The sequence below is a fragment of the Cynoglossus semilaevis genome, chromosome 16 (assembly GCF_000523025.1).
Source record: "Cynoglossus semilaevis isolate Cse_v1.0 chromosome 16, Cse_v1.0, whole genome shotgun sequence".
NCBI classification, from domain to species: domain Eukaryota; kingdom Metazoa; phylum Chordata; class Actinopteri; order Pleuronectiformes; family Cynoglossidae; genus Cynoglossus; species Cynoglossus semilaevis.
Window position 1 is genome coordinate 15,925,193 of NC_024322.1, and position 14,528 is coordinate 15,939,720.

The 14,528-nt window shown below is 46.2% G+C and overlaps 3 protein-coding genes across 9 annotated transcripts in view; 2 read left to right on the forward strand and 1 right to left on the reverse strand.

The window, feature by feature from the left end:
* The first annotated feature begins 295 nt into the window (after nucleotides 1-295).
* On the forward strand, nucleotides 296-3,898 carry arhgap15 (Rho GTPase activating protein 15). 6 transcript variants are annotated; one of them, XM_017039760.2, is made up of 13 exons: nucleotides 296-457; nucleotides 821-965; nucleotides 1,395-1,436; nucleotides 1,513-1,638; nucleotides 1,737-1,814; nucleotides 1,899-1,997; nucleotides 2,115-2,241; nucleotides 2,324-2,452; nucleotides 2,548-2,646; nucleotides 3,063-3,140; nucleotides 3,224-3,358; nucleotides 3,457-3,562; nucleotides 3,652-3,898. In XM_017039760.2, the coding sequence occupies exons 1-13, from the start codon at nucleotides 444-446 to the stop codon at nucleotides 3,833-3,835; spliced, it is 1,362 nt and encodes a 453-aa protein (XP_016895249.1). In that variant the 5' UTR covers nucleotides 296-443; the 3' UTR covers nucleotides 3,836-3,898. The 6 variants fall into 6 exon arrangements, with proteins under 6 accessions (XP_016895249.1, XP_016895250.1, XP_008327186.1 ...); XM_017039761.2 differs by having other exon boundaries at nucleotides 1,398-1,436; XM_008328964.3 differs by having other exon boundaries at nucleotides 1,734-1,814; nucleotides 3,652-3,897.
* Nucleotides 3,899-5,064: 1,166 nt separating this feature from the next.
* LOC103392360 (kinesin heavy chain-like) lies at nucleotides 5,065-11,636 on the reverse strand. 2 transcript variants are annotated; one of them, XM_008328963.3, is made up of 25 exons: nucleotides 11,228-11,631; nucleotides 10,514-10,601; nucleotides 10,242-10,315; nucleotides 9,971-10,075; nucleotides 9,833-9,881; nucleotides 9,463-9,518; nucleotides 9,193-9,280; nucleotides 8,990-9,114; nucleotides 8,803-8,907; nucleotides 8,571-8,719; nucleotides 8,339-8,487; nucleotides 8,065-8,246; nucleotides 7,916-7,984; nucleotides 7,486-7,692; nucleotides 7,268-7,414; nucleotides 7,002-7,190; nucleotides 6,799-6,916; nucleotides 6,634-6,698; nucleotides 6,447-6,556; nucleotides 6,273-6,374; nucleotides 6,081-6,141; nucleotides 5,929-6,000; nucleotides 5,756-5,860; nucleotides 5,416-5,629; nucleotides 5,065-5,317 (listed from the first exon to the last, which is right to left on the reverse strand). In XM_008328963.3, exons 1-25 carry the CDS (start codon nucleotides 11,348-11,350, stop codon nucleotides 5,154-5,156), a joined length of 2,916 nt encoding a protein of 971 aa, XP_008327185.1. In that variant the 5' UTR covers nucleotides 11,351-11,631; the 3' UTR covers nucleotides 5,065-5,153. The 2 variants fall into 2 exon arrangements, with proteins under 2 accessions (XP_008327185.1, XP_024919657.1); XM_025063889.1 differs by having other exon boundaries at nucleotides 8,990-9,280; nucleotides 11,228-11,636.
* Nucleotides 11,637-12,440: 804 nt separating this feature from the next.
* The window catches only part of LOC103392378 (zinc finger E-box-binding homeobox 2-like), a 4,315-nt gene continuing 2,227 nt past the window's right edge, over nucleotides 12,441-14,528 (forward strand). Inside the window, exons 1-3 of the mRNA XM_025063732.1 lie at nucleotides 12,441-13,431; nucleotides 13,673-13,768; nucleotides 14,031-14,526. Coding sequence (XP_024919500.1) covers nucleotides 13,711-13,768; nucleotides 14,031-14,526 — 554 coding nt within the window. The 5' untranslated portion in view covers nucleotides 12,441-13,431; nucleotides 13,673-13,710. The remainder of the gene's footprint in view (nucleotides 13,432-13,672; nucleotides 13,769-14,030; nucleotides 14,527-14,528) is intronic.

Here is a 14,528-nt window from a genome sequence, read left to right on the forward strand (position 1 = left end):
CTCACCCTGTTAAACCGAGTCAAACTGTTTTAACTTCACTCTTTATTTCAACAGATATGAAAAAAACATTTATATCCTGTTTAACAACTTTCCACCGTTTATGACATTACATCAGGTTACATTTATATGTTTAGTCACGCTTTTTTTTTTATTCAAATCATTTTTGAAACATGGAGATCAAGGAAGAAATGGATGCCAAAGACAGGAAATCTGATCTTTGATTCCAAAATAAAAGAAGTAAACTGTAACCTTAGAAGGCACGTGTGTGTAAATTGTTTGCATTGAACTGAGTCAGTGGATGTTAATCTGGGGTTAATCCTAATCTCACATTCTGGCAGATGCTGGTGGTTTCTGTCAGGAAATGAAAGTCAGACGCAGCGTATGTTGATGAAAACTACTTCCTCTTTCTATAAGCCACTAACTGAACTGCTGTGAGGAGACAAATGGCCAGTAAGAGGTAGGATCACATTAAATAATCCAATCCACGGATGGATTCAAGTCTCTTCGGGCTTTTCCTCTTCAATTTACGTCTTTGTTTCTTCTTAAATTTTGGAGTGAGTTATATGTTTTGCAGAATTTCTGACCAAACTAAAAACCACACTTGGCTTGTGGCGCAGCAGATGTGAGTTAGCTAGATTAGTTAATCCACACGTCAGACGACCGACTGAGATTAACAAAAGAGACAGTTTCTGGTTTTAAACTGTCAGATTTGTTTCTTTAAAACTGAACGTGCGTTGGCTAATCAGGTCTGAAACAGGAAGTCAAAGAGGAACGAGTCAAATAAGAAGAAAGATCGCTGGAACTTGTTTTTACTTTTCAGGATCTCCAACATGCAGAACAAACTCGGTCAGGATCCACCGGTCACTTCAGTCCAGCTGAGGACAAAGACTTCACAGAGCTGCGGAGAACGTCTGACTCAGTCCAGGTCCATGGTCCTGCAGGAGTCGGATTTTACTCACAAACTGGTAATTCAACACAAGCGTCTTCACAGGTCCAGGTCCTCACTTTTATCTGGAGTTCTTTCACTAGAGGACAACTGGACTGTCTCGGTCTCTAGAAGACGTTTCACCTCTTCATCCAAGAGTCTTCTTCAGCTCTAACCCACTGCTGGAGTGTTCTGGTCTATGGCTGAACATCTGGAAAGAGGGTCGTTGTAGTGAGGCGGAGAACGCACCCTGGTCCAGTGGCAGAAATGTTGCGACCACCAGGGACAAGGTGGGGAGGGGAGGTGAGGCGGGGGGGGTCATGTGATCTTAGCATTGCCCGAGGGCCCGGGTCTGTGGGCTCTGTGCTGTATGAGGGTTGGGTTTTTCTGTGGAGTGAACTCAGAACAACACTGTGGGCCGCCTGTTGAACCTCAATATTGTCACTTCCTGTTTGGTTTTGTGTCTCAGCAGAACCTTTCTGTGGGTGGAGCTTCTGCAGCGGCAGCAAAGGTAGAGTGGGCGCTATGACAACCACCAGAGGTCTTTAGAAGACCATGGACAACAGAGTGTGTGTGTGTGTTTACAGGTCAGAGGTGAAGTCCTAAATGTGGCCAAAATTAAGCACCATGGACAAAAACAGAAGAAGGTCTGGACTGGGATGTGTCTGGTTCTGGACTCAGACCAGCTCTACTTTTACACAGAGCCATCTCTGGTTGGACTTCTTCTGACTTCCTGTTGATTTTTTTTTTTGTCGTTGTTATTTGATTGGATGATTCTCATTATGTTTTTATTGTGGCTGTGAAAAAGGAGCAGAGCGATGTGGTCCAGCTGAGTGGAGCGGTGGTGCAGTGGGTGAAGGACAAGTCCAGTCGAGAAAACGTCTTTCAGGTCAAAAACTCAAACTGGGCCAAGGACAGGGGTCTTGACGTCTCCATCACTTAAGACAATGATGATTTTTTATTTTTCTCACAGGTGACCACAAGGACAGGAAGTGAGTTTCTTTTGCAGCTGGACACGCGGCCCACAGCCAGCAAGTGGTTTCATGCCATAGAGGATGCCGTCCAATCATCGGTGAGAACCTCCGAAGTCCTGATCACACCAGTCTGTCCACTGTACTCACCTGTGGAGACGTTTGGTCTCTGGTCTTCATCTGTCCAAACCAAATCATTAAATAAAACACTTTTTCAGACGAGGTCAAATTTGCATCTGCGAAGATCAAACAGTTCTGAGAACCTTCACAGACACCGACCTCCCACCGGACAAGGAACCACTGCCAACACAAAAAAGACCACTCCAGTCCACCGACGCTCCATCAGTGAGTGACACCATCAGTACAGCACATATGGACCTGTAGGTCCACTGCAGACCTGCAGAACCAGAAACCGTGTTCTTCACAGTTTTCAGAGGCTCAAAGTTGAAACACACTTCATCTGATCTGGACAAAACCGGAGTAAAAAACAAACTGAAGAAGTTCCTCAGCAGACGTCCGTCCATGAAGACGCTCCAGGAGAAGGGCCTGATCAAAGGTTTGTCCAGACCAACCCCCAGAACCCACCTGGACCTAGCGGTCACTGCTAACATTCAAGTCCTACCGACAAATGGGTGTTGTGTTTGTGCGTAGATCGAGTGTATGGCTGTGACCTCTTCACCCTGTGTCAACGCGAAGGAACGTGCGTCCCATCGTTTGTCCAGCAGTGTGTGAACGCGATCGACAAACGAGGTCAGTTCACCGTCGTCGGAGAAACTGAAACAAAGATTAGACAGAAACAAAGAAGCTTCAGCTGCAGCATCAGTTTAGAAGTTATACAGAGTTTATATGTACAGTATATACATATATTTACATGTGTATGTTTATGGGAGCTGTCAGCCAAGTCGAATGTTTTATCAGATTAACCACCAGGTGGCGGTGTCAGGATCAATCAAGGTAAACGGTCATTCAAAAATATGACCAAAAAAAGCTACTTTTTTTCCCTTTTTGTTTTGTACGTTTCTGGATCAGACACTAGATGTCATTGTTTTTCACCTGTTGTATTTATGACTGATCCAAATGATGGAATTACTAAAAAAAATGTATATATGTATAGATATTTACTGTAGCATCAATGCAGACCTTGATTCCTAAGACCTTGATTCCAGGTCTGGAAGTCCATGGAATTTACAGGGTCAGCGGAAACTTGGCAACAATCCAGAAACTTCGGTTCATTGTGGATCAAGGTTTGTAGACTTTAAAAAGTAAAAACAAGATGAAATTTCTGAAAAAGCAGAACAAATGAGTGTGACTCCTTACCGCCCTCTAGAGGAAAAGCTGGATTTGGACCAGCCGCAGTGGTCTGAAATTCACGTCGTCACGGGAGCACTCAAGATGTTTTTCCGTGAACTTCCTGAGCCGCTGTTTCCCCTCCACTTCTTTCAGTCCGTCGTTGACGTCCTCAGTGAGTTCAACGAGAGGGGGGCGGGGTCATTGTTTCAAGGGGTGGGGCTACTGGACCACACAGAAGCGGCGTGTAACCACTTGTGTTCATTCAAACAGATATCAAAGATGCCAAGGAAAAAGTTCAAAGGTTGAAGAAACTGATTGATGATCTGCCGAGAGTCAACTACGAAACTGTGAAGCTGCTGTTTCTGCACCTGAACAGGTGAAAAAACACACACACACACACACACACACACGCACGCCTCCTCCTGGCCTGTAGTCACGGTTCTGACCCCGGTTCTTCTTCTTCAGAGTTCTTAAGTTTTCCAGACAGAACCTAATGTCCACTCAGAGCCTTGGGATTGTGTTTGGCCCAACGCTGATGTGGGCGGGGCTAGAAGCAGGAAACATGGCGGTGAACATGGTCTACCAGAGCCAGATTGTAGAGCTGGTCCTGATCCAGAGTCCTGGGATCTTCAGTCTGGACAGGAAGTAACAGGAACTCAAAAAATGTGATAAAAATAAAGAGGAAGCAAAAAATCCAAATATGTTTTTTTTTTTTTACTTTTAGTTTTGCCCAAAAACGTTCTAAACTTTTTTATCAACAAAAGGATTTTTTTTTTTTTTTTACATTTAGTTTTTTTTTTTAGTTTTGCCCAAAAACTTTCTAAACATTTTTTAAAAGATACATTAAATTCAAAGCTCGGTTCAAGCAATTTTTTTTTCTTCATATTTCAGAGTTTAATAACTTATTTCAGTATCACTGTGTCGGCATTACATCAGCACTGTGACATTATCACTGTGACATCATCACTTTGACATCATCACTGTTACACCATCACTGTTACATCAGCACAGTTCCTGGTAATGTCAGAAATGTCAGAAAAGCCGTTGGACGATCAGGTGATCAGAGACCAGCTGAGCTGTCACGTGATTGGCTGAAAACTGAACTCAAACGAAGAGTTTTTGAGTTCGGTTTGTATCAATAAAGACAATCTGACTGAGTTTCAGTTCTTCACCAAAATGACTCAAATAAATACAAATACAGGATATTTTTTAATCGTTAACCAGAATAATATAAAAAAAATACAAAGTGAAGAAACAAAAGTAAAATGTAATAAATATAGATTCCCTAAACTGGAAAGGTTTGTGTGCTTTAGAAAAGGAGGCGGGGCTTTATGAAAGAAGAAGAACAGGGAGCAATCTGTTTGCTTTAGGAAAGGGGGCGGGGCTTTATGAACCAAAGAAGAAGAACAGGGAGCAATCTGTTTGGTCTGTGAGGCCCCCACCACCCCACCAAGTTAAGAATGCTGCCCCCTGTCTGAAAAATCTGGAACTACAGCAACATGACAATAGGAACAGATACAGTAGATTCACATTACAGTCAAACTGACACCGAAATACAACAAAAACAACTACACCGATTGTTTTCACATCAATGTAAACGACTGACATTAAAACTCTTTCACGGGCGGCTGAGATGTTGTTGTTGTTGTTGTTGTTGTTGCTGTTATCGTGGTTGTGACTGTTGACACAGTTTTCTTAGTTGTGCTGTTGTTTTGTTTTGGTTGTTGAGCTTCAGCTAACCTGTCAGTGTGGCCACGATGGGTGACTGTTGTTGTGGTTCTCCGGCAGTCCTGTAGAGCTGTTTGTCAGCTCTGCCTGGTCTGGTTGACGGTCTGATTGACGGTCTGATTGACGGCACACACAATGGTCTTACTACAGTTCTTCTTCTTCCTCTTGTGTTGTTTGTCTTTACTTTCTGGCCCAGGTGGTGATGCTGATGTCATCACTGTTGCCCCGCCTCTTTACATTTAACGCAGCTGTGGCACTTTTGCTGACGGTGGTCGTTGGTACTGTTGTGCTTCCGGGCGGGAGGCGTGGTGGCGTGGACTTGACAAAGACCCGCCGCCTCTGATTGTTGGCCTGATGGATGAAGCCGAGGACAGATTCTGATGCCCCGCCCTGATTGGCTTAGCTGGAAAATGAATACAAAGAGAATAGTCGATGGCAGTGTTTTGAGGTTTTTAACCAGCGGTGGCAGCAGATCATCCCGTAAACCCGGTAAAACCTCACCTATCTGGGCGGAGTATCCCCTTCTGGGGACGTTCTTGGACCAGAGCTCTTTGATGCGGTCCACTTCCTGTTGGTACCGCTTTCGGTCTTTGGCCGCAGTCTCCTTGGCGTTTCTCAGCAGGGATTCCAGAGATTTGACTCGCTCTGCCGTCGCTCGCAGGCGTTTCTCCTGCTTTGGCAGCTCACAGCGCAGGTCTGCGTTGTCCTGCACCAGCTGCACAAAGGTGGAAGGTCAGGAGAACACTTAACGTAATAAGGTAATTGACTGATCTTCAAAATCATGACAACTTCAACCCAACACTGTGGAACAGCAGTTCAAATCAATCTGTGGATTGCCGACCTGTTTGTGGACACGGCCGAGCTGTTCCAGATTATTTTCCAGAAATATGATTCTCTGCCTCTGGGCTAAACTTCCGCCGGCCTCGTCAGAATCGTATTCTGAAATCTGAGCACAAACAAATCCATTGTACAGTGACGACTAGTAAATCCTGAACACAACGACAAACAACTCACGTTCTTCAATCTGGTGCCGACGTCGTCGATGAAGAGTTTACGAAGATTATTCAACGTGTGAAGTTCCTTGACCTGGAGTTAATGATTTAATGTCAGTAATCGTCTCAGCTGATCTGGTCCAGGTACTGGGACTAAGGTACAGATGGACTCACCACGGTCTCCTCCAGACCCTTCACGTCTTCTCGGGCTTGTTCTCGCTTCTTGTTGAGAAACCTGATTCACACAGAGATGATATCGCATAGTCACTGATCGAACCACTGGGGTTGCAGTCAGATATTACCACCAGGGGGCAACCTCTCTTCCTCCACACCCTCTAACCACCCAAGAAGAAAACCTGAACTCACTGCAGTTTCTGGAGGTTTTTCTCCTTTTTCTCCTCCTCAGATTTGATTTTGTCAAAGTCTGACATGAGTTTCCTGTTCTCCAGCTGCAGGGCCTGAAAAAGACTGAAGAACGTCCGACCTGTAGTCAATCCTTTTCAGGGTGCGGTACAAACAGGATCAGTGATCAGGACTCACTCTCTGAGCTGATCCTGGTCCCGTTGTTTCTGCTCCAGCTCATCCCTCAGGCTCCTCAGATGTTTGTGATGGACCTCTCTGTGGTTCTTCATCTGTTCTTCTAACGTTCTCTACAAATAGAACACACACTTCTCACATCTCTGACCTCTGACCTCCGACCTCTAACCCTGCGTCGGTGTGCTGTTACCTTCATCTCCACGGCGTCTTTCAGCCTCATGTGGTCTTTCTCTTTGTCATTGACCATCAGCTGACCTGAACGCACACACACACACACACACACACACACACAATATGTCAGCCAACCAGAGAGCAGTGTAACTTAGACCAATCTGAGAGCAGGATGCCCTTTGACCTTCAGCTTGCAGTTTAGCGACCTCTTCCATCAGAGCGTCTTGATTCTCTTCCAACTGGCGCTTCTTTAGCTCCACCTCGTGGAGGGCGGCGCTCAGTGACTCCCCCTTTGTCTGAAGCTGGAACGCACACACACACACACATCACAGTGGCCTCAGAGACTTACGACAGCAGTGGCGGCGAGATCACGATGACAAAGTTCACCTGCGAGACCAGCAGCTGCAGACTGCCCAGCTCCTTCTCGTGCTCCTCCCGGCTGTGGATGTTCTCCTGCAGCTTCATCTCCAGGTGTCTGCTCCGACTCACTGTTGATTTGGCGTCGGAGCTGATCTTGCTCATGTAGAGACGAGCGGCGGTGAAGTCGTCCTCCAAGGCTCCGCCGGCCTCTGTCACCTGCAGGGACACGGAGGACTCAGCGGTCAGAGGTCCACCTGAGAGAAGCAGATGTTCTGGACCAGAACCAGTCTCACCTTGACTGGTTCAGTGGTTCCCAGGGCTTTGCCGATGTCACCAAGGTCCCTCAGCAGGAGGTTGAGGATTTCTGCTGACCTCTTCTTGTGATGACAGCTGAGATCCTGGAGCTGGGAGAAGTCTCTCTGAATGGTCTCCAGACTCACCTGGACGGAGAGCGGCAGAGTCAGGACCATGTCCCCTCTAACCTTTGGGCCTAAACCTTATGTCTACTCACAGTTTTCTGGGCCAGCTCCTGGTTAAGTTTCAGGTTGGTGTGGTTCTTCTCCTCTACTTCCTGGCTTTTGTGGTCATAGTTAACAGCGAGTTCCTCCAGCGCCTGCAGAACCTCCTTCACCTCCTGTTTACCTGACTCGTTGTCCTTCTGCAGCTGAGACAGCTCTTCCTGCAAACGCTCTTGGTGCTGACGACTGGAGGTCAGGAGCTATAGAAGTGGAGGACAGAAAAGAAACATCTGTTAACATGTGTGGGAGAGTCCACACCATGGGAGCAGACGACCAGGAGGAAGAACCTGTCACCAAAAAAACTGATCGGAGCTGACGGAACAACTGACAGCTGTGTTAACATATTTGTCGACTCAACTTTGACCTAATTGTCACGCAGGCCCTGGTACCGATGTAATGTCCAAATGCGACACGAAGACTCACCTCCTCGTGATCCAGGAGCTGCTGCTTAAGTTTCTCGATGCTCTGACTCTGCTGGTTGAGCTCATCGTCCTGGAACACAAGTCAGAACGAGGGATGAAGATGTGAGGTCAGCAGACGGAGAGAGCTGAAGGTCGTTAGCACAGCGTCACCTTGTCATCCAGCTGCTGGTACAGGTCTGTGATCAGGGTCTCGTACTGAACCTTCTCTTTGTCAGACAGAGGGACAGAGGCTGCAGCCTCCTCCTCCTCCTCCCCCTTCACCGCCCCCTTCGTCTCACTGCTGCTCTTCTTTTTTCTGTTGCTCAGCTGTTCCGCCTCAGGTACCGACTCCCCTGAAGAAGCCATTCAGAACCAGACAAGCCGGCACCACAGAGATGATCAATCAGAGCACCATACTCAATACTCAGCTGGATGACATAAGTACCTTTTCTCCAACGTTTCAGTTCCTGCTCCAGTTTCTGGACCAGGACGTTGAGACTCCGACATTTTTCTTTCTCACTTTCATATTTTTTCTTCCATTCTTCCGCCGTCAGTTCCAGATTCAGACAAACGGTGTTTTTGATGGTTTTAGCTCTGAAACACACACACACACACACACGTATGAGCCTCTTCGTCCTGTCTCTCTCCTGTCAGTCTACTCAGACTTGCTGCTCTACCTCTGTCCAAACATGAGAGTGGACTTGGTCTCGGTCTCATTGTAGACCGACGGGGAGCAGCAGATGATGATGGTGGTCCGACAGTTTCCCCCCAGGGAGTCCTGAAGGATTCGGGTCATTTTACTGTCCCTGTAGGGGACATGTGTCTTCTGGAGATGACAAAAAAGGCTGTTCAGAGGACAAAACTGAGGGACATACAGAGACACGGGAGGACTGGTCACTGGACACTGACCGTCCCTTCGCTCAGAGCAGCGATCACGTTCCCCAGAGCCGACAGAGACTTGTTGATGTTCTTGGCTTCGTCCAACACCGAGCCTTCTGCTCCGGTCTTGCTCACCTGGACAACAAGAGACATATTCATGTGAGGACATGTGAGGGAGCCAGGGGTGAGGAAAGACACATCACGAGTGTGGAAGAACCTTCTCGCTCCCTGCCAGGTCCACCAGATAAAGTTTCCCTGAAAGTTTGGTCTCCGTCTCCACGTTTTCCTGTTTGATGTTGATCAGGAAGATGGTGTGACTACGAGAACTGTGCTCATTCATGTCTGTGGGACAGAGAGACAGACAGGTGAGGACAGCGGGTGAGGACAGACAGACAGACAGGTGAGGAGACAGATGCTCACTGGTCACAGCCACGTGTCTGTTTGCTTTCCCTTCGTCAATCACGTCCATCACTTCATCAGGACTGGAGACAAATCTCTCCGTACAACCCTGGAACCAAGAAAAAGAACCAGCACTACTATCAGTACCAGCACCTGTAACAGTACCATATCAGAATCACTGGTACCAGAGTTGAGACAGTACCAGTGCCAGGAAGTGTTAGTACTGCAGTAAAATACTGTTTTTTCTGTATATTCCAAAGTTTAAGGACGGAGAACTTTCAGCTCAGGTACCTTTACGAAGGGGACCCGGTTCTTGTCCTCGTGAACAGCCAGGTTTGTCTTTGACACTGAAACACAAAAATATAAATGATTTTTTCTACAGCAGACAGTACTGTAACATTAGTACAACTGGTCCATCAAAGCCAACGGCGCCCTCTGTGCCTGCCCTCACAGTATCAGGGTCAGTGACTGATGTTTCAGTCTATTGTTCTACTGGTTCCAATGGTGTTGCCCTAACAGTTCTGCAGAACCTTGATGGTTCCTAAAGACACGATGAAGTTCTGATAATGTGGATGTGTTCAGGCAGGACGACACTGGAGGCCGAGGTGGGAATTACACCTCAGGCCACTGTTTTAGGGGTTGACAGGTTGAAGCCTTTTACCGTCAAGCAGATCTCGGATTTTGTCCAGATAGATTTCAAAATAAGAGACCTGCAGAGAGAGGTCACCACATTCAGTACAATCAGATCAGTTAAGACATGATTAAAAGATTATTATGACAACATCGGTGACATCATCACCTTAATGTGGAATTCCAGGTTTTCATCCATGGAATAAATGTGATCGAAAATGTCTCTGGAAATCCGAGGAACGATTCCCATCTGCCGAGGATCGTGTAAGTTCCCCTGAAAACCGTATCATCGTCACCATACAACACTTTTTTTTTGGATTGATGTTCAGCTGTCGTTTTATTCTGGAACTCATCGTCGCAATCATCGCTTGGCTGTGGCACCATTTTCACCTTTCTACCTTTTCAGAATTTGAACGGATTCAGAAAGAATGACCTCTGACCTCCATGGTGTGTGTCTTCCCTGACGACGTCTGTCCATATGCGAAGATCGTCCCGTTGTATCCGCCCAAAACATCTAAAGCAACAAACAAGGCAGGCTGTAAAAACCCAGTGAAGCAGATCGGCAGAATGTTCTTTCAAATTCACCAAACATGGTCCTGAAAAACCAGTCCGTTACTGGACTTAGAAGAGACACCACAGCAGGGACACCGTGGAGTCCAGGACAGGTCAAAGTGTTAAACGGAAGCAGCTGATTGGCTGCCAGAAGGCTGACCTCGAACAATCTGTTTGGCGCAGACATCGTAGACCTGGATCTGTTCCGTCTCTGGATCTAGGACTCTGTCGAACACGTAGGGTTTTCCCTGAGACACAGGAAACACAGTTTCAAAATAAAGGTCGGAAAAAACAGAATGTGAAAATAAACAACATGAAATTGTGGAAAAACAAATCGTAGAAATCCACACGAGAAGAAGAGGCAGACGTTACATCAGTCCTATTCAGTAGGCTGCAGCCCATTTACCCTGCATTTACCCGAGCAGCCTTGGAGGCTGGGCGTGGCCAGACCTCGACGGCTGCCGACCACTGGGGGTCAAACGTCAATAAATCTCTGGAAATCATTATTGTTAACTATTACTATTACTATTTCATTTATTTATTTTTATTTTATGGTCTTTATTGTACTATTTCATTTATTTATTTTAATTTTATGGTCTTTATTGTTATTGTAACAACGAAACTGAGCCTCTTAATGTTGCCTTTTAATGTTGTTTCTGCACTGTTGACGTTTTCAAGTGAGCAACAGCAGACGCAACATTCCAAAAATAATAAAAAATAAAAGATAATGACAAAGAAATACAGCACAAAAATACACATATGTGTGTGTGTATATGTGTGGGTGTGTGATTATTTATGGGAAGAGAGAAAAGAAAACAATCGGAGAATAGACCGAAACATGTCCATCGCAGCGGACCAACGGAACCGGACTCACCGCTACGACCACTGTGTCTGCTCCGTTAAATTTGGGGATGTATTTGTCTCCGCGGTTCCGTTCGGCTCCGTTCAGAGGCCGGAACCGACACATCACCTTTACCCTGCACTCGGCCGCGTCCATCTCCGACGCCAGAACTATGGGTCACGTAGAACCGAGACCTGAACCACCTGTACCGAGACGAGTTAAAGAGACGCAGAGTCCTGGACACTGGAGGTTCTGTAAAGCCGTGGCAGATCTGTGGAGGAGGACGGACATCAGAACCGGGACTGACAATTTCTGACTGGAGTCCGTGTCTCCATCAAAGATGAGAATGATAAGACAATGACACCTCCACCCAGACGCCGAAAGGAACTCTGGGAAATGAAGTCTCAAGGAGTGGTCAGCGAGCACACGACATGAAAATAATGAAAAGACGAAATAAATACATATTTTTTATGATTTATTTTTGTATGGAATTAAATCATTATCCATATTACTTATTTCCACCAAGTCCGACGTCAAATTACAGGTTATTTGACTTTCTTTTTTTAAATCCTGGTTCTTGTCTTTCTTTGAATTCTGGTTCCTCTCTCTTATCGATTTCTTGTTTTCTTTTTTGCACATCTCGATTAATCTCTCTGTAAATTCCGACTTTTCTTCCTCACTCTCAACTTCTGCGGTCTCTCTCCATCAGTGCTGTTTTTCTGCACGTGCCTCTACTCTCCACCAGGGGGCGTGACTGACCTCAGTTGAAGAGAGTGTTGCTAAGCAAGGCTGCTCCAACTCAGGAACCTTCCAACACTTCATGTTCTGTATCCAAACACAAACGACAACTCAAGTCACAAATGAGGAAGTGACCTGAGAAGCTGGACTCGCTCCGACGTCCGGGGGAGTCTTTCACTCAGTCACAGCGTCCAACAGTGTCCACAAAAACACACACACACTAACTGTGTCAACAGTCACAATCATGTCCACAATGAATGGACAGTGGAGTCTGTCCTCTCCTCACCAAACACTTTTCTTCTGTTGGTTTTTCCGTCGTTGTTCTTGTTTGTTCATTTCTCATTTTAGTAACAATTGTCTTTGCTACACCAAGCTAACTATTGCGCTCAAATCCAAACTATGCTAATAGTTAATAGTTAATAACAATAAGCTAATTTCTTGAATGCTGCTAATGCAAATCCCTACCATACTATATGTCATTATACAGTGACAAAATAAGCCCGGCTTATAGCCTAGCCTTGGACTGATGGAGGTTTGTTTCATTTGTCAAAGGGAAATGGATCAAAGCCAGTGTTTGTTGTTATAGATTCAAACGTCAGCGGGGCACTTCCTGGCCTTCGTCCCCCTGAGCTAATGACCACCAGCTCTGTCCCCTGTCAGTTGGCATGGCAACCATCTTTGACAGGAAGCTGATTTTCAGGAATATTAATCAACAAAGAGGTGCTGCTGCCAAAAAGCTCTGGAACCGTTTCCAGTCCAAGTTCCTGCAGGATGCTGGCTGAGGAACTTACTGTGGTTCCACACTCAACCATCAGAGAAGAAGGGACGTAAGGACATCGTAGACACGAGAGACACCTCAGAGGTGTAAGCCACAGCTGCAGTTTTAATGGGTCTTTAATCACGATCTGTGGCTCTGAGGTAAAGGATTTTTCTGATGTTGATAAAGTCGACCATCAAACCAGGGCCTCGACCCGAGGGTTTGGCCACAACACTGGTGTGGTCTAGTCTACAGCCTAAAGTCTACAGTGTAGAGCCTACAGTTGACAGTGCCTCTACAGGCTACGGTCTACAGTTTACACCAAACAGCCCACACACTAGGAGGATCTTAACCTGCAGTCTACATCCTACAGTCTACATCCTACAGTCTACATCCTACAGTCTACATCCTACAGTCTACATCCTACAGTCTGTAGTCCGCCGCCAACAGTCTGCAGGAAAATCTTTACATTTAAAGCTCACACAAGAAATCTAACAACGATAGATACGGTTGTTGTCATTGTCTTTATACGCCACTAGATGGCGCATAAAGCCAAGGTCCTGGAAACACACACAGGCTTACCGTGAGGAACATGCTTCGTGCCACGTCATCACCAAGTAGGCGGGGCCTATGTGAGGCAGCTGTGACCCTGACTCGGTGTTGCGGGCAGAAACAGTTTTTCTTCAGCAGCCAATCAAAGAGCAGCACCTGCACTGCGTCACTGCAGCACCTGAGGAGACAGGTGAGAGGGAGATGGAGAGAGGAGGACACACACAGGCACAGTTGTTGTGTGTTCGTGTGTGTGTGCATTAATAGTTTAAATGTACCTTGTCTTTTGACGTCACGAATACTGCTGTAATTTTAAAATTCTTTTTTTTTAACCTAAGTCTAATTTTTGATCAGATATTATTGCAGTTCATAAACTAAATGACAGAAAATGGATAAAAGGTGTGTGTGTGTGTGTGTGTGTGTGTGTGTTTCAGGAACACTTCGGTCCTGGTCTAGGAGACTAAGTTGGATCATGTCTGAGAGTCAGCGCTGTCAAAGACGCAAACAGACAAACCCGCGCAGAAAGAGCGGTACTGTGCACGCGCACACATGCACACGCACGCACACGCACAGTAGCGGTTTGGGTCAGATTTAAGATTTTTGTTTAAAAAGAAGCTAAACCACGCCCCGGGAATAATCCCGTGAGATTATTTAAAAAACATCTTAAAAAAAAAAAAAGATTTGTTTCCATTTGCTCAGTTATATTTAAAGTTCTTCAGCAAAACCAGCTGCACACCATACACTAGTACACCTGGTCCACATCTCATACAAGTTTTTTTTTTCTTTAATTAGTTCTTTGCTCCGAAATCATGGACACCAGTGTAGAGGAGGACAGGAAGTCCAACCTGGGGGACCACACCTCAGCCAGTCCAGGGAACAGTGATGGAGCAGAGACAGAGGAGGTGATGGACCCTCACCAAGAAGAATCAGAAGAATCAGGGTCACAGCAGGGGAGTAGAGGAGCTTCAGTTAACCTGGACAGACACGTTCAGACCCGGGGGGCTGATCACAGACACCACTCCCTTCCCTTCTTTGACCACACCTGGAACAGACTTCAGAAAGTCTCTGAAATGCAGGCAAACATTAAAGACTTAGACACACAGTCAGAAGGGCAGCAGGTGGCACTGTTGAGCAGCTTCCGTGACAGTCTGACCAGAATCCTGCCTGGGACCAGATGTTTTGACGGACATCTGAACCAGAAGGAGGACTTTCTGCTGGTTTCCTGCCAGTTCTGTAACCAAACCTTTGCTGGTCCAATTCCACTGCACCAACACCAGCGTTACCTCTGCA